This window comes from Perognathus longimembris, chromosome 2, assembly GCF_023159225.1.
Source record: "Perognathus longimembris pacificus isolate PPM17 chromosome 2, ASM2315922v1, whole genome shotgun sequence".
NCBI lineage: Eukaryota > Metazoa > Chordata > Mammalia > Rodentia > Heteromyidae > Perognathus > Perognathus longimembris.
The window spans coordinates 88,387,987-88,414,407 of NC_063162.1; the positions used below are offsets into that span (position 1 = coordinate 88,387,987).

At 43.1% G+C, this 26,421-nt stretch overlaps 1 protein-coding gene across 3 annotated transcripts in view; it reads left to right on the plus strand.

Annotated features, from left to right (window-relative positions):
• Positions 1-425: 425 nt before the first annotated feature.
• The window catches only part of Igf2bp3 (insulin like growth factor 2 mRNA binding protein 3), a 104,856-nt gene continuing 78,860 nt past the window's right edge, over positions 426-26,421 (plus strand). For 2 of the 3 annotated variants that reach the window (XM_048339689.1, XM_048339691.1), the window contains exons 1-2: positions 660-834; positions 2,009-2,069. In XM_048339689.1, the coding sequence (XP_048195646.1) occupies positions 660-834; positions 2,009-2,069 (236 nt within the window). Of the gene's footprint in view, positions 835-2,008; positions 2,070-26,421 lie in introns of all 3 variants that reach the window. The other variant, XM_048339688.1, reaches the window with a different exon arrangement.

Consider the following 26,421-nt stretch of genomic DNA (forward strand, 5'->3'; position numbering starts at 1 on the left):
GCTTTTTTTTTTTTTTCTTTTTCCTCCGAAACCCACTCTAATTGAGGCGCAGGGATTCCTCACGTGAGAGGTTGATTTGTAGTTTGAACACGTGGCTCATTCAAAAAGCCGGACACTCAGAGCGGATTTTTTCCGCCCCCTGCGCCTTCCTCCCTCTCCCCCACCCGCGTCCCCTCCCTCCTGCCAGTCACCCGTCGGGGGTTTTTATGGGGAGGCGGCGCCTGCTTCACGTAGTGTGATGTTTTCACAGTCCGCTGGCTGATGCCAAGGGGCTGGGGAGGAAGAGACAAAAAGTAGTTTTCCCCCCTCCTCCTCCTCCTCCTCCTCTTTTCTCTCGCTAATCCCGCCTCCTCCTCCCCAGAGTTAGGAAGACTCGTTGAAGCGTTGGGTTTGTAGCTAGGTTTCTTTCTTTCTTTTCTTTTCTTTTCTCTTTTTCTTTCTATACCGAGGAGAGCGAACACAAGAACCCTCAGATCTGATTTTTTTTTTTTCTGCCCCGTCGTTCTGGTGTTTGGTTCTTAGTGTTTGTGTGTTTTAAAGGCGAGAAGACGAGGGAACAAAACCCTTTGGATCCATCCATCACCGTGGGTGGTTTTAGTTTTTTTTCTTCCCTTTCCTCGTTTTTTTTAAATTAAAAAAAAAAGCAACCAGTCTTCACAATGAACAAACTGTATATCGGAAACCTCAGCGAGAATGCCGCCCCCACGGACCTAGAAAGTATCTTCAAGGACGCCAAGATCCCGGTGTCGGGACCCTTCCTGGTGAAGACGGGCTACGCGTTCGTGGACTGCCCGGACGACAGCTGGGCCCTCAAGGCCATCGAGGCGATTTCAGGTGGGCCTGGCCGCACCCGGCGCCCCCCCAGCCCCGCGCTGCCGGCCGGGGCGTCTCCAGCGGGGCCCCAGGCCCGGCGCGGCCGGGGAGCTGGGGGTGAGGCCGGGGATTCTGCCCAGCTTCAGCTCCGACTCCGGGACCGCGGCTCGGTTCCCCTGTCCGGGAATGCTCGGTGGGGGACCGACGCGCTGTCAAGAACGACCGGGCGCAGGCTCTGGGGGGCGCGGGGCTGCGGGGCGCACTGCCGGGCTGCCCCACCCGGGCTCCGGCGCGTGCTCCAGGCCGCGGCACTCCGGGCCTCGGGGCCGAGCGCGAACCCCGCGCTTACCCCCGGCCTTCCTGCTGCCCTCTGGCCATTATTTACGGCGCTGGCCTCCCAATGTCCCCAGCTGTAGAAAATTGAAAGCTCCTCGAAGCCCGCAGCCTAGGGAGGCCAAGGACTGGTGCCTGGCATGGGGCCCCCCACACCTCCCCTGCCTGCGCCTGGAGGGGAGCAGTGAGCCTCCTTTCCAGGTTCCACCTCTCCGGGTCCGACGAGCTGAAGGGGCAGGTGGGCGGAGGCGGGCCCTGGGCACGGGGCTGCGGCCTCCACAGCGACCGGGGGTGGGTTGCTCTAGGCACAGCTATCTGAGCTGGGGTCCCCCCTAGGGGCCCCAAGCTTGGTGCCTTCTTTATGGGCAGACGGGATCCGGGCGCCCCAACACTCCTGACTCTTGGTTTGCAGTCGGTGCCGACCTGCACCCTAGGCCATTCGCTTTTTCGTCGACTCCTCTGTGAGTCCCCGACCCCCTCCTGCCACCCCGTGTCCTCTCCAACCCTATCGCTAAGTTTTCTCAGGCTTGGGCCAGCAAGGAGGGCAGGGGCGCCCCCTCTCCGAATGTGTCCTGTGGGCCTTGTAGAAGTTGGGGGTGACCCTCGAGGGGGCGAGAGAGGCGGTGTTGGGGAAATAGAATTTTGGCCACGTTGTGGACCGACAGTTGCCCCCCTCCTCCGCGTCTGCAAGTCAGTTTCCCACCCACGCCGCGCCTGGCTTCCCCTGTGGATCTGGGCCTTGGGAGCCTTCCAGGGCCCCAGAAGCCGTTTGTGTCGCCTCTTAAGCTGTGCGGATCCGGTGGCAGGGAAAGCTGCTGAATCTGGCCAACAGTCTCACCACCCCTTCCTCGTATGCCCACAGGTAAAATGGAATTGCACGGGAAAGCCATAGAAGTTGAGCATTCGGTCCCCAAAAGGCAAAGGTGAGCTTATTTAATTAGCTTCTCCCCCCTCCCCCATTAACGAGAAGCAAGACTCAGCACAGCTGAGAACACTTCTTTCACTTCATGGGGCTGCCACGAGGGTGAGGTTGCTCGTCCTTTTCATTTGCGTTCAGTGATGCATGTGTGTGAATTCTGGGGAAGACTGGGAGGGCTTGCCTGTGGTCCCTGTCCCAGGTTATAAAAAGGCTGTCTAGGAAGCACTCATGGCTACAGGATTGCTGCAGAGGTGGTCAAGTTGCCACAGGAAGAAATCAAAGCCTCAAAGGGCAGGTTTTGGGAGCCTGAGGGATTTAAGAAACTGTGGATTCTCCGCCCCTTCACCCCCCCTTCACGTTCAGGACAGGCAGTGGACTCTGCCCTTCTCCTGTCTGGACCCTGCCCTTCCCTGTCTGGAGTTGGTTCATACTGTGGGTGCTTCTGTGAGGAAAGGAATTTGCCTTTTCCCTGTTCACTCGCCAGAGGGTATTGGGAGTGAGCTCTTGAGTTTCTCCAGGCCAGCAGTGCCTTTCAGTCACTCTGAAGTTATGCTGGTTTCTGCCAACACCGCCATTGCCCACGGCTCCACCCACCTCTTGGTGTATTTTTGCTTGCAAATAACTACCATGGTTATGGTGAAGACCAGATGAGTTGTGCTACTTCAGCAGTGGCATTTCTTTTCTCTGAGAGCATATGTAGTATGTCACTTTACAAAATGTTTTCGGGCTGTTCTAGCCACTGAAGTATTTTGGAGAAATGGTTCTTTTTTTTTTTTTTTTTCCTAGCCCAGGCCAGTTCGAGGTCTCTGTAACTCTTAACTGGGATGGTGCTGGTTTTCCCAGTGGCAACTCGGGTTGTTTTGCAAGGTGGGGTTAGGGTTTCTGCCTTCCTCTTCCCATCCCCCGGCTCCCAACGAGGCCAAACAATAACCTTGAAGTTAATTCAAACCAGGGTTATGTGTGTCTGGTTAAGTATTGGTGAGAATGTGTGTTCTAGAAGTCCTGGAGGGTTTGCTCTGCAGAAATAGATGGCAGCAAAAATGTCATTTGTGTGCCTATCTGTTTCTAGTTGAGCTCTCTTCCAGATAGAGTATTTTTTACAAATCGATCTGTCCCCGTTTGAATTTTTATGGGTTTTTCTTTATGTGCTTAATGTTGCTTGGACAATTGGAAATATATTCAAATGACCTGATTTGGTCTTAGTTGAAAGTTTTTGGTAGGGATCAAGTTATTTTATTTTGAAGAATGCACTCTTTTTTTAAGCTTCTGAAATAACGTGTACTGAAAAGTATACAATTACAAATTGATCTTAGTTCCACAGGAATTTAAAGATTGAGGGGGAAGTTATAGCTTCTCAGAGTGAAGTTAAAGGCATAGTCTGAATTGATTACCTTGGGGGAAAAAGAAACATTCTGTAATTCAAATTAGTTTCATATCTAACCAGAATGTCTTAGTTTTCATCATTTTGTTTGTTCCTTTTAAAATTTTGTACTGAGAATCATTTGGCTTCAAGCATGCCATGGAAGTATTCTACCACTGAGCTAAATTCCTAGTCCTTAGTTTGTATCAAATATTGAATTAAAAGCAAGCAAATCACCATATGTGAAGGACTGACATGCAGAATTTGTGAGTTTCTAAGTTTAAAACAGTAAATGTCTTGAACTATTAGGTCAATTTATTGACCTGCACTACTCTCTGCCTTTCCTTTCCAACCTGGGGTTAATTTCTCCCCCTGTGTACTCTATAAAATTAGAAACATTGTCTAGTAACAACTGTGTTTCATTCTTTTTTTTGTGCCAGTCCAAGGACTTGAACTCAGAGCCTGGGCATTCTCCCTATGTTTTTTTGCTCAAGGATAGCGCTCTACCACTTGAGCCACAGCACCACTTCTGGCTTTTTCTGTATATGTTGTACTGAGGAATTGAACTCAGGGCTTCATGCATGCTAGGCAAGCACTCTACCACTAAGCCACATCCCCAGCCCCTATTTTATTCTTAATTTTTTTTGCCCAGCTTAAAACCTACTAAGTTATTTGTTGCTTTATAATGAACAGAAGTTCATTTGGGAAACAGAGAAGATATAACCATTACCAGTAGCAGCAAATGCTTTTTATTGAGAACATCTTCAGTTTATTAACAGTGAAGAGGGCTGGGGATATGGCCTAGTGGCTAGAGTGCTTGCTTATTTATACATGAAGCCCTGCGTTCAATTCCCCAGTACCACATATACAGAAAATGGCCAGAAGTGGCGCTGTGGCTCAAGTGGCAGAGTGCTAGCCTTGAGCAAAAAGAAGCCAGGGATAGTACTTGGGCCCTGAGTCCAAGCCCCAGGACTAGCAAAAAACAAAACAAAACAAAAACACTTCATTAAGTGCTTGCCTATTAACAGTGAAGATTGACTTTTCAAGCTTATTGTTTCACTAGCATTTAATCCAATGCTTAGGATTTTAAAAACCATCTTACTAGCAAAGTAAACAGGACTGAGTACATTGAAGACTTTTGTTTTTATAATTGGAAGAACAATTGAGTACTGTCAATCCTTTCCTTGGACTGTAGTGTCTTAAAACAAAAGTAGATTCTTTTCTCTGTCCTGAGAAATTTACTGGAAAATCTACATTAGATTTAAAGTGCAGTTTCCAATCTGGACTGCTTTCACCACCTTCATAGGCTCAGGAATAGGGCCAAGAAGGCACCCTAGGCTGCCATATTCCTAGCTCCCTGGCAAGGTTAAGAGTTGGCCTTGGCTATTGTGGGCTATCAATGGCTCATGCCTATAATCCTAGTTACTCAGGAGGCTGAGCTCTGAGGATTGAAGTTCAAAGCCAGCTGGAGTAGAAAAGATCGTGAGACTCTTACATTTAATTAACCTGCAAAAAGTCCGAAGATGGCTCAATGGTAGAGTGCCAGAAAGCTGGAATTGTAGACATGGATGGCTCAGTGGTAGAGTGCCAGCCAGCTATGAGTACCTGTGGAGTTTGTGAGGTCCTAAGTATAAGTCCTCAACCCCACCCTGCCCCCACCACGGAAAGAAAAAAGAAAGAAAAGAGTGGCATTATGGGGACTGCTTTGATAAGGAGTTGATTGTCAAGACAGCCTGCTGGATTTGTAGTGGTCTTTACCTTAAATTGTTAGTTCAATCTCTCCTTGTCACCTTGTGGATTTCTGAAGCAAGTGTACCCACTTGGGCAACAGTGACCTTTATACCTGCTGTGCAAGTCATGTTGGGAACCTGGTGTTGGAGAATGCTTATGGCAGCATTCTGAGATGGATGACTGGACTTGCACTAACTAAACCCAGAGCAGTCCTGGGAGGTGATTAGATACTTTGGAGGCTAGCGTAGCTCTGACTGCAAGCCGAGAGCTGGGCGGGAACCCTTTCAGGAAGGGCTTTTGTTGAATTTGGTTCAGACCTAGCTTAGTTCCCCCCCTTACCGTGGTCTCAAGGGAATGTGGAAGGAATGTGGCTTTTCTGCATTCACATATCTCTTGAGTTGGAGAAGATTAATGTAGGAAGGCCCTAAGCTTGAGGTCTTCTCCAACTGAATGAAGAGAGGACTCTTATCTGTGATAGTATGGCATTTTGCCTTCTAAGTGTAAAAGACACAACATTGAAAGTTTTCAATGACTTCAAAATGTAGACTTGTTTTTGAGATAAAGGTCAATGTGGAAAAGAATGATTTTGAAAGATTCTAGTTGATTCTAGAAGAGTCGCTGGTTGGGACTATGAGCCCCTATGTAATTAATGTAAATCACACCAGTGTTCTTTTATTGATAAATTGAGAGCTTTGGGGCACTAGTGAGGGAATGGCAAAGCTATTTGGGAGGAGGGGACTGAGAGGATGGTGGTTCTAGAAATTTCTATGACCTTTTCAAATTCTGAAAATTTTTTGAATATTCAATTTTTATAATCTAACCATTGTTTAAATCCAATGGGTCCATAAGATTCAGCTGGTAGCCATGATTATGATCATATGTTGCTGGAAATACATTTGAATAAAGGAGAAGCAATGGTGGAATATCATAGTTAATGCCTTTCCAAGAGGGTGTTTCTAAACAGCCTGAGCTCAAATATCCTTGTTTTCTACATTTTGGTCACATTATCAAATGATATTAACTAGTTCTGAGTTTCAACTTCTAAACCGCACTTTGGTAAAAAAAAAGTCCTTGTGTTGTGTTGCACTGAAAAACGAAGGTAAAATGAACAGCTTGATTTCTTAGAATTTTGTATTTACCACTACTGAATGTAGCATCATAAAAGTCACTGGAGTTTTTAATGTACCTTTAAGTGGCTATTTAAAAGCTAGTGTTGCATTTTAATAGCTGTTAAGTATAGAATACGATGGTGTCCTGACCAAGCAACATACCCATTAACCAGGGCTTATGATCTCCTCACTGTGGGGCTAACTTCAAAGTCTTAGGGTATTAGAAGCTATTTTCAATGCTGAACATTTAAACACAGGTCTGAATAGCAAGGCTGCTCCTTATCAGTGTGGTACTGGTGAACTTTATAAGTCAGGAAGGTTTTCACATATTCAAAGACTTCAGGTTCTTAATATTAGCAAACTTTCTTGCCTTTACAAGCAGGATTATCTGAAGAGTGCATAATTTAAGATCAAAATGTGTGACTGCTTACATTGTTATTGCTGGAGGGATTTCCCTTGATTTCATATTTTCATTTTATAGTTGAAAGGATCTCTTGTTTTTCTTTTTGTTCCAGTCCTGGGGCTTGCTCTCTGGGGCCTGGGCACTGTCCCTGAGCTTCTTTTGCTCAAGTTTAGCACTTTACCACTTGAGCAACAGCACCACTTCTGGCTTTTTGGTACTGAGGAATTGAATCCAGGGCTTCATACATGCTAGGCAAGCACCCTACCACTAAGCCACATTCCCAGCTCCTTAATAGAATTTTTAGAAACGGAATGTGACTAAGTAGCTTCTATCATGTGGGCTGGGCTGTTCCTAGGAGCCCAGGGAAAAATGTTGGGAGACATGGTGTGCCTGGAACCAGGGAGAAGTAAGAATTTGGTTTCTGTTCCTGGCTTTCCTTTTGATTTATGTGATCACTAACATTCTCCATTGAGGTCAACTGTCGCTGTAATACACTCATAAAGCAAGGGGTTTATTTTTTTCCTGAGATTTTTGCCACTCTTGAAATAGGTTATTAGCTAAGATTTAAAAAATGCCCCTGGAATTAGGAGATGGAGGATTTTTTCTCTTCAAGGAGTTTGACTTAAAGAGTATGGTAGTGTGTGTGTATGTGTGTGTGCACGCGCGTGTGTTTGTGTGTGCACACCAGTTCTGGGACTTGAACTCAGGGCTTGGGTACTGTCCCTGGGCTTTTGTGCTCAAGGTTAGTGCTCTACTACTTGAGCCACAGCTCTACTTCCAGCCTTGTTTTTCTTTTGGTGGTTAATTGGAGATAAAGAATCTCACAGAGTTTCCTGGGCTGCCTTTGAACTGTGATCCTCAGAGCTCAGCCTCCTGAGTAGATAGAACTCAGTTTTTGCCTGTGGAAAAGGATCTTTGCCATGTTTTGAAATGCTTTTGTGTGTCATACACATATCGCTATGGAATTGAGATTTTGTTTTAAAGTGAAATGGTGGAACTGCCTTCATCTCTTTGAGGTGACTCCATTATCATTGTCCTTAGAATTCATGCTGTAGCTTCTCTAGCACAAACTAGTTTTTGAAAGGTATGAATTATCCATTCAGTAACTCTGGCAGTTGGTTTGGTCTGAGAGGAAGGAGAGGCGGAAAGATGGGTAGCTAGATGTGCTATTTTTAGCTGAGTTTCCTTTATCGACTCGTCTCTGACTCAAGCTTCCAGAGTCATAAGACAGGAGGTGGCAGTGTGGTTGCAGAGACAGAGGGCTAGGGTTGGCACTCATAGTTGAGATTTCTACCCCATTAATGTGCTGTTTACAGATTGGCTTAGATTGCCAGGATTTTGCTTGAAGGCTGATGGCAAGCGTAGTTTTGAATGATCCATGAAAATTGAGGGTGTAATTTATCTTAGTCTGAAGTTGCTATTTGGCAGTCATTCCATATTTGTGAATAAATACAATTAAAATATTGTGCATGAATATCATTTCCCCAAAGGGCGATACATAATACATTAAATGTATGTGTTTTTGAGAATTATCCTGAGACCATTTAACTTGACTAGGAAATAGCATAACTACAACACACAGAAATATTCTAGGGGCAATCTAGTAGAAGTCAGGTATCTATGGCCCATGATTGTAATGCTAGCTACTGAGGAGGCTGAGACCTAAAGGAGCAAGTTTCAAGGCCAGCTTGGGCAAAAAAGTCTGAAAACTGAGAGATTTAACCTAATTAGCAAAAAACCAGATTTCAGGAACGGCTTAAGTGGTAGAGTGCCAACCATGGGCCAGCAAGCTTAATGAGAACATGAGGCCCTGAATTCAAGTCCTATAATGGCACAGAAAAACAACAACAAAAACAAAAAAGAAGAAAATATAAGCTGAAAAGAGGCCTAGGGAATGGGAGAAGGTTTAGTTGTATAGCCTAGGCTGGCCTCTATCTGACCATCTTCCTGTCTCAGTCTTCCCAGTGCTAGACTTGCCCTGGAGTGCTGGGTTCCATCCAGTACAACATCTGTCGTTACCACTTATTGTCTAGGGAAAATTTCCATTGTCATCACGGTATTTCAGTTACCTGTTACTGTATCACAACTACCCCCAGACAGTGGCTCGGCATAAGAACTTTTTCATGGTTCTACATGGCGCCATTTTAGGTCATTTACCAAGCTAGGCTCTCTGGTCCTAGAAGGCTTCATTCATATAACCGGTCCTTGGTGCTTATCCTTGTGGCCTTTCTCCACATGGCATCTCGTCAGTGGTAGCCTGAGGTTTTTTGTTTGTTTTTTTAAGAGCGCAGTGGTGTAGTGACTGATTACCCCAAGTAAAAGTGGAAGCTGCTAGTCTTCTTAAAGGATAGACCTAGAATTGATTGGCACATCATTTACTTCTCTCTCATTCCATTGATCAACACAAGTCACCCGGCCAGATTAGATTTAAGGAACGTGGAAATTGTCTCTGGGGGTGTGGAGTGACATGGTTGTTGTACAGAGAGGGAGGAATTGGTGGTTGTTATCTTTGGTTATCTTCTTTTTTTTTTTTTTTTTTTTTTGGCCAGTCCTGGGGCTTGGACTCAGGGCCTGAGCACTGTCCCTGGCTTCTTCTTGCTCAAGGCTAGCACTCTGCCACTTGAGCCACAGCGCCACTTCTGGCCATTTTCTGTATATGTGGTGCTGGGGAATCAAACCCAGGGCCTCATGTATACGAGGCAGGCACTCTTGCCACTAGGCCATATCCCCAGCCCCGATTTTGGTTATCTTCTTGTATGTTAACATACATTTGGGAAAGTCTCTGAAGTTGTCTGGGAAAAGGCAGTATTGGCTTCAAGACGTTTGGAATATAAAATATCAGAAATGAATTTAGCAATAGAAACAAAGTCGATCCATTGTAATGTCTTGGGAAGAGGCAATGGCATTAGCTAGAGATAATGAGTAGTGGCCAGGCCGTTCTCCATTCATGTGTAAGAAATAGCCAACCGGATTTGCTGATGGATTGGATAAAGGGTTAAGAATAGTCAACAATGATAAGATTTTTGGGAGCAAATGGGAAAAATATGTCAGTCACATGTTTCCATGGAAATTGGGAACTTATTCAATAAATTTTTTATTTTACTTTTTTTTTTTCAGTGCTGGGGATTGCACTTAGGATTTCATACTTGCTAAAGTAGATGCTCTACCACTTGAACCATTCTGCCAATCCTGGAAACTTTGCTTTTGGTGTGTTTGTAATACTTATTAGAAATTTAATTGGAGTTGTTAGTAACGCAAGGGAAGGAAGTGGAGAATCAGAGGCTTTATAGTTTGTGGCATTTGAAACCTTGGAACGGGACAGGATCACCAAAGATCTGAACCTGAGGCTGCAGGAAAAAGGAATGGGAAAATGATCCCACACACTGGCCAAGGAAAAGCGAACAATGAAGAAAGCCTGTGGAGGAAGATATAATCACCTGTGGAGGGGATCACAGAGGGTTAAGTTTGTGAGTAAGAGTGTTATTAACTCTTAGCTTTCTGAAGCTTTTGTTTGTAATCCTCTCAGGAGGCTGAGATCTAAGAATTGTGGTTCAAGGCCAGCCTGGATAGGAAAGTCTATGAAACTCTTTATCTCAAATTTACCACCAAAAACGTGGAGAAGCTATAGCTCAAGTGGTAGAGCACCAGCTTTGAGTGAAACAGCTAAGGTGTACAGTGCCAAGGCCCTTAGGTCTTTTGAGTTCCTTGAGTTCAAGCCCCAGGACTGGCGCACCTCCCCCCCTAAGTCTTCCAGCTCTGTTATAAATAAAAAAACCTGGAAAATAGTCTTTCTTCTAGGATTAGTAGGATCTTGGTTAGTTTTCCTAATTTATAGAAACCTGTGAGCATGTTCTATTTATAATCTGTTTGAAATGAATCTCTTAAGTTGATTAGATCTTTTTGCTCAGTGGACAAGAGTTGTTTGGGTCATCTGATCATTGACCTACCCTCTGGCATGTTTCAACATATCTCGTTGGAAGCTGTGAGCCTCACTTTTTTATAGACCAGTAATTTACTTTTTTTTGTTGTTGTTTGTTGTGGGGCTTGAACTCAGTGCCTGGGTGCTGTCCCTGAGCTCTTTTGCTCAAGGTTAGAGCTCTAGCACTTTGAGTCATAGCCCCACTTTCAGTTTTCTGGCGGTTAACTGGAGATAAGAATCTCATGGACTTTCCTGCCTAAGCTGGCTTTGAACCGTGATCCTAAGATCTTAGTTTCCTGAATAGCTAGGATTAAAGGTATGAGGCACCAGGGCCTGGCTAAGTAATTCACTTTTTATTAAAATTCAGAGAAATTATCTGAAGAGAATTTTGGCCTCAAGACCCAAAACAGTGGAGACCATGTACTTCAATTTGATGCTTTAAATACATAGTGATTTGATGTGCAGAGGTTGAAACGTGGCCAAAACATTCTGGACCTAGGCATGAGTGGCTCACTCCGCTAATCCTGGCTACTTGGGAGGCTGGAATTTGAGGCAAAGCTAGCCCAGGCAGACAAATCTGAGACTCCAAATAACTAGCAAAAAAACAAGAAATGGAGGTATGGCTTAAGTGGTAGAGTGCCATTCTTGAGTGTAAAAGCCAAACAGAAGTGAAAGATCCTGAGTTGAAGCCCCAGTATGGGCTCCCCTCAAAAAAAGTTATGGATATCATTGGTGAGGTTTAAAATACTTAAATCACTTTATTTTAGGTTGCTGGTATAATTGAAGCATACTTTTTATTCATAAAACTTGCTACAAGAGATGTGTTATGAAAGTACCTATGTTCCTTCAGTTTCATGTATTTAAAAATCCTATCATTGATAAAAAAATATACTCCCCGAATTACCAGATCTTTCTTTTCTTTCTCTTTTTCTTTCTTTCTTTCTTTCTTTCTTTCTTTCTTTCTTTCTTTCTTTCTTTCTTTCTTTCTTCATTGAAGAGTTTGCTTATTGTCATCCTTTGGGAGAAAGTCAGATTGAAGTTGTCTGGAATCAGAGCTTATTACAGAATGAAAACATTCAGACATCCTGTTTTAAGAAGAAAATGACCCCTTTTTTGCCCTTAATGTTTTTTATACTAATGCTAGCTTAATGCTTTGTCTATGGGGTCCTGCAGGATTCTATGAAGCACTGAGACAGCTCCATTTGACTGTAAATGAGGTAGGGGGATGGAGGGCAAAGGCTGAGGGGATGGGAGAAGAGGGCAGAGGCCACGGAGAGGGAGATGCCTTTGTTTTCTCAGGAGGGTGATTATGACTCATGGTGATGTTTCTTAGATTGCAAAAGAGGCAGAGGTGTCCAGAGTGGTGTCGGGGACACCTGGAGCTTGCTTGTCTCATCTCATTACCAACTGTGGGAAGATTCTGCTTATAGAGGAAAGGTTTTTCCCTTGCATTGTTGAGGATGAGGAGGGGGAAGCTGTGCTCAAACCTCTTATGTTGAACTGAAGGGTGCAGCCTGGAGAATGTGACATGTAGTCATTGGTCTGGGTCTGAATACCAGCACTGTATGCCAAATGCATGACCATATTTTAGGATAAGGAAGTTGAGGTTTGGGAGTATTAGAATGAAAAGGATGCTTTATAGCTGGGCACTGGCTCACACCTGTAATCCTATCTACTCAGGAGGCTGAGATTTGAGGATCATGGTTCAAAGCCAGCCTGGGCAGGAAAGTCCCTGAGACTCTTTTTTTTTTTTTTTTGGCCAGTCCTGGGCCTTGGACTCAGGGCCTGAGCACTACCCTGGCTTCTTCCCGCTCAAGGCTAGCACTCTGCCTCTTGAGCCACAGCGCCGCTTCTGGCCGTTTTCTGTATATGTGGTGCTGGGGAATCGAACCTAGGGCCTCGTGTATCCGAGGCAGGCACTCTTGCCACTAGGCTATATCCCCAGCCCCCGAAACTCTTTATCTCCAATTAATCACCAGAAAATCAGAAGTGGCACTGTGGCTCAAGGTGGTAGATCACTAGCCTTGAGTGAAACAAAGCTCAGAGGCAGCGCCCAGGCCCTGAGATCAAGCCCACGACCAGAAAATAAAAGGATATTTCATACAATCCAGTAGGACTACATATTCAAAGCATTAAGACAGCATCATATAGCTGTCACTCCAGTGGCAGCTGTTGTATTGTGTGTGGGGGCATGTGCCGGCACTGGGGCTTGAACTCAGGGCCTCCTGATCTCCTTTAGCTTTTTCACTCAATCTGGTGCTCTACCATTGGAGCCATAGCTCCACTTGCACCTTTTTTTGTTGTTGTTGATGTTGGTTATAGGGCTTGAACTCAGGGCCTTGGTGCTGTCCCTGAGCTCTTTCACTCAAGGCTAGAGCTCCACCACTTTGAGTCACAGTGCACTTCTGGTTTTCTGGTGGTTAATTGGAGAGAAATGTTTCATGGACTTTCCTGTCTGGGCTGGCTTTGAACCGCAATCATCAGATCTCAGCCTCCTGAGTAGCTAGTAGCTAGGCCTATAAGGCCTGAGCCATGGGCTCCTGGCGATGTCTTTTGAGTGTTAATTTTTATTATCTTTAAGTAGTTTTACAAAGGGGTTTCTCTTCAACAAATAAGTTTATAAGTACCATATAAAGTACCTCAGAAACTTCTTACAGTGGGAATTTAACACAGGAAGTTTATTATTTTCTTTCTGTGTTTGTCTCCCCTCTCCTTCCCTTCCCTCTCTTGTCCTCCTCTTCCCCTCCCCTGCCCTGGTAACTAGGTTTTGAAGTCAGGACTTCGTGTTCTCATGCTTGCTTGCTCTTGACTGGGTTAATTGGAGATAGTGTCTCATAGACTTTTCTGTGCAGGCTGCCTTGGAACCATGATCCTTCAAGCCTTAGCCTCTTGAGTAGCTAGTATTATAGGCATGAGCCACCAGTGCCTCACTGAAATCATTTTCCGAAGAGAAATTTAATTAGTTTCTAAAAGAAAGTGCTATTCACTTTGTCATCCTAGCTGGGCAGCAAAAAGAGCTTAGTTAAGAAAATCCATGGTTAAAACTATTTGAGAAGTGATTTGAGTTCTTCCTTACTGCATACCCAGGCTGGCCTCAAAAGCCTGGGCTCAACGGAGCCACTTGCTTCAGCCTCCTGAGTAGTTGGGCCCACAGGTGTGCCTCATTTTGCCCATATGCAAATATTTTTCTTTTTAAAATCAGCCAGTTTTGCAAAAAAAAGAAAATGGGGATGCTCTTGCCTTTCCTTTGGTGAGTTAGTTTTCTTATTTTTGTGGGGTAGTTTATTTTTGTATTTTTTGGGGGGGGATTAGAAATGAATACATTCATTCTAGCTTACTTGAGCACAGACTGAACACCTGTGGTCATTCTAGGCTTCATAGGTTAGAAAGAAAACGAAAACTCCTTGTCTTAAAGAAATGTTCCTGGAATACAGTGAGCTTTCACTATGTTCTGGTCCATCCCTGGGTGATCTCACTTTTATTTTCAGTAGTATGATTTGCTATGGTAGTGATCTGAAAGGTAGATTAAAGTTTCTGCAAGTAATGAGAATGTTTAACTGTTGAATGGTACGTATGGGATGCTGAAAAAAACACAGATGGGCTGGGCACTGGTGGGTCACGCCTATAATCCTAGCTAATCAGGAGGCTCCTGGATTGGGTTCGAAGCCACCCAGGCTGGAAAGTCCGTGAGGCTCTTATTCCAACTAACCACAAGGAAACCTGAAGTACAGCTCTGTCTCAAAGTGGTAGCGCACTAGCCTTGAGCACAAAAACTCAGGGACAGTGCCCAGACCCTGAGTTCAAGCCCTATGACTCACAGAAAAGAAAAAGAAAAATCAAACAAAACCCCCACAGGTGTGGGGAATTAGGTTTAGCCTGACAGACTCAGAAAGGGATATAGAGCTGAGGAGAGACTAACCAGGCTGTGACCGTGGAAGTAGAAGGGACAGCATGAAGCATTGTGTGATTGTGTGTGTATGTGTGTCTGTCTGTCTGTCTGTGAGTAAGGTGGACCTACAAACTGTTTGGGATTAAAGAAGCTCAAGTGAAGATGGGATTGAGGCTGAGCCTAGAAGGGGTGTCTAGAGGGACTTGCCTGTCAGGTGGAGTGACTGTGTCTTTCTCATTCTTCATGTTTTTAACTTTAGGGCTCCATCAGTTCAGTTAATGCTGTTTATTCAGCAAATGGTTACTTAGGATTAGCATGGAAGACTTGATGTCTGGGTTAATTTAGGATCTGGGCACTGGAGAGCCTGTTGAACTACTTTTGCCTCTTTAGTGCTTCATGGGAACGGCTGTGTCCTAAACCACTCCATGGAGTTCAGAGCTGCTCTTAGACTATACCTTCTGACAGGTAATTAGTGTAAATTATCAGGTAGGACTTGGAGCCCTGTAATGAGGATGACTGAACTTGTTATTCACATGATCTATGCTAAGATAATCATCAATAATCATGAAAGCGACACATTCTTGATTTTATAACTCTTAGAGAAAATCATGACTGCTGTTTTTATGTGCATCCAATGGAAGTTGGGGCAGCAGCCCAGTAGAGGGTAGGGAGGCGCAATGGAGCCTTTTTCGAGCCACATGGATTTCTTTTGAAATCGTAGTTTACCTCTGTGGTCTCAGACAAACTTGTTAAACTTTGAGCTTCTCAGATTTTTTTTTTCATCTGTAAATAAGGGGAATAAAACATGTGGTACAAGGTTGTTGCCAATTGACTTCTGGGATTATTTGATATGTAAGCAATATTATCTCAGTAATAACTTTATACACTACCACATGGCAATGGAGAGAGGAAGGGATGGGTGTGTCTTTCCCTGCATAGTCCTGTGGTCTTTATGTCCCAGATGTGTGCAGATTCATAGAAATGTTCCACATTCCTTTGTAATATGAGTTATTCACTGTGAATAAGCTGTTAATTTTTACTTTATATCTGATGTCCATAAGATGTGTGGAATGTAGTTATGGTATGAAAAGATCACGCTGTTTTATTTATTTATTTATTGCCCATCCTGGAGCTTGAACTCAGGGCCTGAGCACTGTCCCTGGCTACTTTTTGCTCAAGGCTAGCACTCTACCACTTGAGCCACAGTGCCACTTCTGGCTGAGGAATCGAACCCAGGGCTTCATGGATGCTAGGCAAGCATGCTGCCACTAATCCACATTCCTAGCCCCCTGAAGAGATCATACTTGAAAGACATAATAGATTAGCAGAGAAAGAAAATCTTGCTAATTTCAGAGGTAGACACAGCACAAAATGGACAAAGGGTAAGTGGCAGTTCCAAGTCTATATTGAAAAATATATCCAGCTCTAGTTGTTAGGGACATGCCAATTATAATGGTGTTTTCTGCCTATCAGTTGGGGAAAATGAGTAAGGTTGATAAATCTGATATTGGCAAGACTGTGGAGTAAATGGCATTTTTACAGCTAGAGTAGATTGCCAGGCATCTTGGCATGCATGCCATTTGGCAGTATAGATTGAATATCACTTATCCAAAATGCTTGGGAGCAGACATGTTTCAGATTTTGGAGGTTTTAGATTTGGGAATATTTGTATAGATGTTACTGGTTGAGTTCTCTATTCTGAAAATCTGAAGTAGTTAAAAGGTTGAGATTTTTGGTTTTGGCTCTTTTTTGGGCGGGGGGGCAGTGGGATGGGAAGGTTGCTGGTACTGGGGCTTGAAATCAGGGTCTTGAGATCTTGCTTGACTTTTCCCACTCCAGTTTTACTTATGCCACCTGCATGGCTGAAATTACAGGTATGTTCCATCATGCCAGTTTATTTTTTTTGTCTTTTCTTTTCCTGTTTTTTTTTTCTTCTTCCTGGAGATTGAACCTAGCATGTTGCACTTGCTAGGCAAGCGCTTTGCCACTGAGCTATATCCCAGCCCTTCTATTAGTTTTTGAAATAAGGCTCCAAAACATTTGCTCAGACTGGCCTCAAACTGTGATCTTTCTATCTCTGTCTGCTCATCTGAGTAGCTAGAATTATAGGAATGAGCCACCATGATGCCCCATTGCAGTTACCGATCTTTTAGCTGTAGAGGGTAGTTTATTTTTAAAGTATTTTTTTTCTCTTACACTTTTTTGTTTTTGGTGCCAGTCCTGAGGCTTGAACTCAGGGCCTGGGTATGGTCCCTAAGCTTTTGTGCTCAAGGCTGGCACCACCACTTAAGCCACAGCTCCACTTTTGGCTTTTTGGTGGTTAATTGGAGACAATAGTCTCATGGACTTTCCTGTCCGTGCTGGCTTTGAACCACAATCCTCAGATCTCAGCCTCCTTAGTAGCTAGGATTATAGGCATGAACCACTGGTGTCCAGCTCCTGGTTATTTTGAGATAGTTTCCTGTTTGTTTTGTTCTATGTTATTCTTGCCTGGGCTGACCAGATTTGCAGACTTCTTGTGACTGGGATGACAGGCATACACCACTGTGCCCAGCTTTTCCTTTGGTATGAGCTGTGTTCTAACTACTATCCTCCCAATTTCTTCCTCTTGAGTAGTTAGGATTCCACGGGTACATGTCCCATTTTTTTTTTTTGAGTTTCATTATGCCCTTTGTGTATGTGTGTATTGTACTCAAGTAATAATCATCCATTCTTCATATCCCATGGTTCCAACCTTCTAATAATAGTCTTCTTCTGTCCATTGCCTTAAAAAATGTAGATATTGCATATGAGAGGAAACATGTATTTGTATCTGACTTATTTTGCTTCATGTAAAGCTCTACAGTTCCATTCACATTCCTGCAGATGACCTCACTTCATTGTTCTTTATGGATGAATAATACTCTATTGTGCATATCACATGTTCTTCTTTCATCTATTGTAGACACCTAGGCTAAGTCCATAACTCAACTATTGTGAATAGTGCTGTGATAGACATGGGTGTGTCACTCTCTCCATTGTATGCTGACATACAGCCTTTTGTGTATATGCCCAAAACTGGGCTATGAAGTTTTGGAGGCCCCTCCGTACTTATTTCCATAGTGTCTGGACTAGTGTAAAAGGGTTCCCTTCTTCCCACTACATCCTCACCAGTATTTGTGCTCTTGGTGGTAGCCATTCTAACTAGGGTAAGATGGAATCTCAGTGTATATGTAGTTTTGTGTGTACATGTGCGTATGTGCATGGCTTAAACTTGGGGCCTCAATTATTTCTCCTCCTCCTCCTCCTCCGCCTCCTCCGCCTCCTCCTCCTTTCCCTCCTCCTCCTCTCCTCCTCTTCCTCCTCCTCCCCCTCCTCCTCCTCCTCCTCCTCCTCCTTCTCCTCTTCTTCTCTTCTCCTTCTCCTCCTCCTCCTTCCTTTCCCCCACCCCTCCCCCTTCTTCCTCCTCCTCCTCTTCCTCTTCCTTCCTTCTTTCTTTCTTTCTTCTTTGTTTGGTCAGTCATTGGGCTTGAACTGAGGGCCTGGTAACTGTCCCTGAGCTTTTCTGCTCAAGACTAGCACTCTGTCACTTTGAATCACAGCTCTACTTCTGGTTTCTGGTTAATTAATTGGAGATAAGAGTCCTATGGACTTTCCTACCCAGGCCTCCTCCTACCTCTCTCCTCGGATCTCAACCTCCTGAGTAGCTAGGATTACAGGTGTGAGCCGCCAGTGCCTGGCTAGGGTCTCCATTTCTTACTAAGCTCTTTTATTCATGGTTGATACTCTTACCACTTGAGTAACACCTCTGATCTGTCATTTTGCTGGCCAATTGGAGACTGTCTCTTGGACTTTTCTACCCAAGCTGGTTTGAACCACACTCAGCCTCCTAAGTAGCTAGGATTTATGCTATGGATTCCTGATTCATTGTTTTGATTTGCCTTTCCTTTATGAATGATATTGAATCAAGTGTTTATTAGCTATTTGTTGTTTTGAGAACGGTCTGTTTAATTGCCCTTTTGTGGTGTGTGTGTGTATGTGTAGTTTAAACTCAGTCTTGTGCAAGCAGTCTACACTTGAGCCATGCCCCTACCCCTTTTGTTTTTATTATTTTTCAGATATGGTTTTTCTCTTTCAGTCTTGGACTGAAATCCTTTGGAATTAATCTGTGAGCTCTGTACCAAGTTCATTTGCCCATTGGTTATTTGGGTTGTTTGTTCCTTTGATGCTTTATATTTTGAGATACTTTATATAGCCTAGGTATTAATCCCTGTCTAGTTAGTAGCTGGAAAAGTTTTCTTTCCATTCTGTGGGTTGTCTCTTTATTCTGATGTTCATTTTCTTTTTAATTTGATGCAATCCCATTTGTCAATTTCTGTTCTTATTTTCTGAGCAGTTGGTGTTACATTTAGAAAGAAAATACATCATTACCCATGTCTTGATCTTAAAGTGTTTTTCACTATAAGAGGAAACTATAAGATTCAAAGTTTTAGGTCTTATATATAATATCCTTAAATCTGATTGTTTTTCCTTTTTTGGTCTGAGGCTTGAACTTGGGGCCTGTGCATTGTCCCTGAGCCTTTTTTTTTTTTTTCCTCTTCCAGGCTAGTTCTCTATCACTTTGAGGCACAGCTTCACTTCCAGTTTTGGGGTGGTTAATTGGAGATAAAAGTCTCACAGACTTTCCTGCCTGGCTGGCATTGAACTGAAATCCTCAGATCTCAGCCTCCTGAGAAGCTAGGATTACAAGCATGAGTCACCAGCACCGGGCTCCATTAATCTATTTTGAATTGGTACTTGGAAAATGTTCCAGATTGTAACCAAATACACTATGGTATATTTTGTAGCAAAGAATAATACAGAATTATAAGAGCTGACATGAGAATGAAAGGGAAAACAAATTATGGAACAGCTCTTAAAAAGACATTTCAGAAAAAAATTTACGTGTGGACATGTGCATAAAAATGTAGGAAAAGATCTGGTGTAATTATCTCTACCCAAAAGCCAGTGGTTGGTTTTGGCTTTTTACTCTTTTGTAGTGGTTTTGAAACTTTATGGCTTCAGGCCTTTTGCATTTGAAAAAAAGGATTTCTAACTGTGTGTGTGTGTGTGTGTGTGTGTGTGTGTGTGTGTGTGTGTGTATATATAACCATCAACTTAGTAAAACAATTTTTTTTAAATTCTAAAGTTTGAACTCCCAGTACTTGCTAGGAAGGTGCACTACCACTTGAACCATGCTCTTAACTCAATTTAAAAAAATGAATTAACTATAATGTATGTAGGTAAGGCTGGCCTTAGACTCACACTCCTCTGCCTTTACCTCTTAAGTTCTGGGATGATAGGCACACCTCTCCATGCTTTTTTTTTTTTTTTGTAGAGCTGGAAGTGGAATCCAGGGCTTTTCATTTGCTAGGCTAATGCCCTACAACTGAGAACTGAATTATTACTCTGCTCTCCAGTAGTTAAGGTTGTGGGTTGTTTTTTTGGGGGGATTGCCGGTCCTTGGGCTTGAATTTACGGCCTGGGTGCTGTTCTTGAGCTTTTTTTTTCTAAGGGCTGGGCCTCTACCACTTGAGTCATGGCTCTACTTCTGGCTTTTTTGGTGGTTAGATGAAGATAAGAGTCTTTACAGAGTGCCAGGCTGGCTTCAAGCCTTGATCCTCTAATCTCAGTCTCCTGAGTAACTTAGGGTTACAGAGTGAGCCACCAGTACTTGGCTTAGCAGGTAGCTTTCTTAAAGACTACTTGCAGTGTGAAAGCTGAAATTCTATCTGAACTTTTTCTGTTATGTTTCCTTTGATCTTTGAGGGGGTCTTTAAGTAATGAGGAGCTATCAGCTCATAGTGGTGGATGAAAGTTATCTAAAAACAGTTTGTCTGAAATGCCTTCATTCAGTAGTGGTGCTTCCTAAAGCCAAAGAGTGAACAGGGCATGGTGGGACACTCCTGGGATTCTAGCAATGGGGAGACTGATGTTGGGGCATTTCCAAGGATTTTAAGACCAGCCTATACAACATAGCCTATTTCAGTATTAGGGAGAGGGGAAAGGAGATTATTTTGCATCTCAACTACACAGTGTTGTTGTTCAGACAACCATAGTATGTAGCAAAAAGGCTATATGCATACTTAATGTGTGCTCATGGGTTGAGACTTAATGAAATTCTATAACGAGTTACTGTGAGAATACAGTGACTACTTGCAAAGATGGCAGCCACTGCCTTGATTCATGTCATAGGCCAGCAGTTTTACTCTCTAAGGGTGTGCATAGTCAGCACAGTGCAGAGGAAAAGTAATGTTCTAGTATTATAAAGATAGTATTGGTTGGGTGCTGGTGGTTCATGCCTGTAATCATAGCGACTCAGGAGGTTGAGATCTGAAGATTGTGGTTTGAAGCCAGTCCAGGCAAGAAAGTCAGTGAGACTCATAGGTCCAATTTACCACCAAAAAGCTGGAAGTAGTAGATCGCCAAGTGAGAGTGCAAGGTCCTGAGTTCTAGCCCCAGGATTGGTACACACATACAAACATTTTGACTCCTTGAAAGTGTCACAGGAAAATGCTCCTCAGACTAGATTAAACTCTACATGTTGACACCTGTCATGCCCAAGGATATGAATCAGAACACAGGGAAACAAGGAGGTCTAGTTAGGATCTTTTGACAGTGTATAGATGCTTGAGGCTGGATATTGTTGTGGCTCATTGTAGAGATGACCAAGGGAATGGTCCAGCTTGTGACATTTTCACTCAGCTTTAGTCACCCTGAGTAACTGTTACTTAATTTAGAAAATAGCTTTTGTTCCTGTCACTTGAGAGATACTTAGACAATGATTTGTTCCAGAATTACAACCATGACCTTTCATGGTTTTTACCTCTATCTTTTCCATTGTGTATGTCTTTTTTTAGGTTGAGAAAACTTGGTGACTTGCTGTTAGACTTTTCCTTTTCAGAGTTTTATTGGGCTTAGGTCTTAGCACGTTTTTTTTTTGGCCATTCCTGCGGCTTGAACTCAGGGCCTGAGCACTGACCCTGGCCTCTTTTTGCTCAAGGGTAGTACTCTGCCAACTAGAGCCACAGCACCACTTTTGGGCTTTTTTATATATGTGGCACTGAGGAATCGAACCTACGGCTTCATGAATACAAGGCAAGCACTCTTGCCATTAGGCCATATTCCCAGCCCATGATCTTAGCAATTTTAAAGTGGTGGATTCAATAAAGTGTGTGTGTGTGTGTGTGTGTGTGTGTGTGTGTCTCCTGGGACCTGAATTCAGGCCTGGACACTATCCCTAGCTTTTATTCTTTACTGCTTTACCACTTGAGCCACAGCTCCACTTCCCACCTTTTTCTTTTTCTTTCTTTTTTTTTTTTTTTTTTTTAGTGATTACTTGGAAATAAGAGTCCCATGGACTTTTCTACCCAGGCTGGCTTCAAACTGTGATCCTTAGATTGCAGCCTCCTGAGTAGCTAGGATTATAGGCATGATCCACCAGCTCCCATCAAAATTCAGTAAAAATTTGAATGTTCACATCCCAAGTATTGTTTTAGGTGCTTGGAGTAAAAGTAGTCAGAAGACAAGAATCCTGCTCTGGTGAAACTTAGGTTGGAAAAAACGACAGTGGGACAGCGTCCATTGGCCATGTGTTGCTGTTGAGCAATTGAAATGTGGCTAGTCCATTTAAGGTGTGGATAAATATAAAATGCACATTAGATTTCATGTAGTTCAATAAAGAATATAACATTTCAGTTGTGTGTGTGTATGTGTGTGTGCGCATGTGCGCGTATGCACCAGTTCTGGGGCTTGAACTCAGTGTCTAGGTTCTTTCCCTGAGTTCCTTTTGCCACTTGAGCAACACTTCAACTTTTGGCTTTTTTTTGGTGATTAATAGGAGACAAAAGTCACAGACTTTCCTGCCTGGTCTGGCTCCAAACCACAGTTCTCAGAACTTAGCCTCCTGAGTAGCTAGGATTACAGGTGTGAGCCACCAGCACCTGCCCTCAGAAATAATATTTATATTTCAATTATTTTTATTTGGATGTGACTAGTAAATAATTTATCACTCCTGTCATATTATGTTATGTTATATTTCTAATAGGCATCACTGGTCTAGAGGGCAGAGATGGATAAAGTAAACTTACGGTGTGAGGCATGTCAGAAGCTAGAGAGCAAAATAAAAGGGAAAAAGAATGGATACATTAAGTAGACAGCAGAGTTTTTCCAGATCATTTGAGGGTCATTTGCATATACTACACTTTCTATGTAGATATTTCAGTGTATTGCTTAAAAGCAAGAATGTTCTGTGATGTCATCATACTACAGTGGCTAAGATGAGCAAAAGTAATACACAAGTGCATAATAATCTACAAATGTCATTCGTACTTTGCCAATTGTGTGTGTGTCTGATTGTGTGTGTGTGTGTGTGTGTGTGTGTGTGTGTGTGTGTGTCCATGTCCATTCTGGGGCTTGAACTCATGGCCTACGTGCTGTCCTTATCCTTTTTTTCCTCAAGGTTAGCATTATACCACTTGAGCCACAGTTTTACTTCTAGTTTTTTTTTTTTTTTTTTTGTGGTGGCTAATTGAAAGTAAGAGTCTCTTGGGCTTTCCTGCCTAGGCTGGCTTTGAACTATAATCCTCAGATCTCTGCCTCCTGAGTAGCTAGAATCAAGGCATGAACCACTGGCACTTGAACCTTTTTTAAATCCTGGATTTGATCCAGGATTATGTATTTGGATATAATATCTCTTTGGTTTCTTAATTTGGGACAGTTGCTAGGTCTTCATTTGCGTGTAATGACTTATGTTTGGGGGAGGTTTAAGCTAGATAGGTCTTGTGTCTCCCATGTTTAGAATTTGTTTATATTTTTATTCTTAGACTGCAGATGAAACCCAGAGCCTTGAACTAGGCAAGTTTTCTAGAACTAAGCCACATCTCCACCCCCCAGATTGTAGTTATTATTGTTGCTTATTTAAAGTTTTAGCAAGGATTTACTTTAGTACAATAGGAGAATTAAATTTACATTAGAGACGAAAAATGGCTATTCATGTGTGGAGCCTTCCATTCTTTGTTTCTACCCACTTGTGAAGACTTTTTTTTTTAATTAAATTTTTTTAACCATCTTAAAAGAGAAGGTAGGCTGGGCACTGGTAGCTCACATATCCTACCTACTCAGGAGGCTGAGATCTGAGGATTGTGTTTCAAAGCTATCCTGGGCAGCAAAGTCCATGAGACTCTTGTCTTCAATTAACCACCCAAAAGCTCAAAGTGGAAAGCTGTGGCTCAAGTTATACAACCCTAGCTTTGGGTGAAAAAAAGCTCATGGACGGTGCTCAGACTCTTGAGTACAAGCCCTAAAACCAGCACCAAAAAAGAGAAAGAGAGAGAAAGCAGGAGGGAGGAGGGGGGGGGGGAGAGAATGCATGTGCGAGAGCACAGGCAGGTAGCTTCTCTGTGTCCTTGTTCTTGGAGCAATATCCAGAAGTAGATATGGTAGGAAGGGAACTTAACTGCCTTTTCTCAGCTTATCTCCTATTTTCAACTTGTAAGTCTGGCACTTCTAGTGTCTGTTGAATATAATTTGCCTGTCTCCTCTGTCCTGCCTCATTCCTCCCTGAGAGAAGGGTTCCCCTCAAATCTTCTGTCAAGTGTCATCAGCCATACTTATGGGGTGGGGGTAGTGTCATGGAGCTCAAGCCCTAACTCTCCTGGGAGTGTGAGATTCCATCAGTTGCTGCAAACACTGCAGTGAGGTTTGTTTTGCCCATGGCAACTTCATGAAGTAAGGGTTGGATCTCCTGGTTCAGCATCACTTGGTGTGTGATACCTCTAGTCTTCAGTTTTAGTAGAATTAACCCCATAAACCATATCAGCTTGCAGTTTGGTAGCCTGCAATCCACTAAGATTTAAAATCTGACTCAATTTGACAAGTAAGTACTTGTAAGAAGAAAAAGCTATCCTAAAGGAGCCTGACTACAAATTCTCCAAGGAGGATCAGATCTTGTTAGAGTCAACTTCTGGTTCAGGCTGTCCAATTTCTGTCACCAAATGATTCACTAGATGATGGATGAGGGGGTTCCCTCTACTTCAAAGTTTCCTCCCCAAATCACAAGACTTTGAAAGATCTGTGCATGAGCATTTCAGGATGTCTCCTCAAAAGGAGAGTCTCACAAGGTGCAAGTTTTAGCAAGGATTTTAGGAAGGCAGAGGAAAGTAAAGAGAAATGAGAAAAACAAGTAGTTTTCTGCTCCTCACACAGGAAATGAGAGTTAAAAGTTCCCATTACGCATCCTTAGTGGAGAACCTTGGGGCAGTGTGTTGACTTGATGTTGGTCCTGCTCCAGTGGTGGCGATCACTTTGATTAATTGCCTAAGGTGCTTCTACTAAGTTGCTTTAGGGTAAAGTTACTGTGTTTTACTTTGTAGTAAGAACTTTGAGGTAGATATTATGAGACAGTGTAAAGATCTTGTTTCTTAGTGCTTTTCACTAACTTTTTTTTTTTTTTTTTTGGCCAGTCCTGGGGCTTGAACTCAGGGCCTGAGCACTGTCCCTGGCTTCTTCCCGCTCAAGGCTAGCACTCTGCCACTTGAGCCACAGCGCCGCTTCTGGCCGTTTTCTGTATATGTGGTGCTGGGGAATCGAACCTAGGGCCTCGTGTATCTGAGGCAGGCACTCTTGCCACTAGGCTATATCCCCAGCCTTTCACTAACTTTTTAACACACTGGTTGCTGTCTGAAACTTATTACTGTAAGTATTACTTATGGCTGTTACATGGTGACATTCAAATAGTGTCAAATGGTGACTTTCTTACCCTTCTTAGTCAGAATTTTACATTGAATTTTCTTTCCTACCCTATTTTGTTTATATTGGTCTGAGTTTATGGCTTATTTAAAAGAAGATAGCACGGTTTAACTACCAATTCTCTGTTGCTTAGACTGTCAAAAGTAAGGGGTTTTCAGGTAATGGATACTTTAGCATGATGGTGGCATGCCGAAGGCAGTGATTCGGTGCAGATGGAAAAGATAGTTATGATAATCTGATGTCATGGCACTAGATGAAGTCTTTGCTTTAAGCTTCGTTTCACATGAGCAGTTTGTGCTTAGCTTCCGGCCAACTTTAGCTACCTAAATGCAATAAATCTAAGATACTTGACTCTGTTCTTTGGAGTATCTATACCAGGACATTCTTCCTGTGTGTGTTACACCAGGGCATACATTTGATACCCGTCCTTCACAAAGCACTGCGGATATTACCTGTGCCACAACAATGTTAAACAGAATCAGATTTGTGTTTTTTCATACTAGTCACTTTGTGCAAAATGCAGACTCATGAGCCAAAACAATCTATTGCATTTTAAATTTCTTCAGTGTTTTACCTACTTTTAGGTCTTGGTGAATGGGATATTCATTGAAAAATAAGATCTCAGCTGGGTGCCAATGGCTCATACTTGTAATCTTAACTATTCAAGGAGGCTGAGATCTGAGAATTGAGATAATCAAAGCCAGCCTGGGCAGGAAAATCTGCAAGCCTCTCGTCTCCAATAAACTACTCAAAAAAGGCCAGAAGTAGTGCTGTGGCTCAAGTGGTAGAGTGCTAGCCTTGAGCAGAAGAAGCTCAGGGACTGAACTCTGGCCCTGAGTTCAAGTCACAGGACCAGCAAAAAAAAAAAAAAATTAAGAAAGAAAGAAAAATAGAACCTCAAACTTTTTCATAAATTACATTGTAAAAAATACAGGAATTAAGTAACACTACCCCCCTCCCCATGGTAATTAAAAAAAAGCCTGAGTACTGGTGGCTCAGGCCTGTTACCATAGCTGCTCAGGAAGCTGAGACCTGAGGATTAAGATTTGAGACCAGCCTGGGCAGGAAAGTTCATGAGACTGTGTGTGTGTGTGTGTGTGTGTGTGTGTGTGTGTGTGTGATATGGAATTATAGGTAGTAATTTAATACTGAGTTACATCTTGGATAAGTTGTATGTC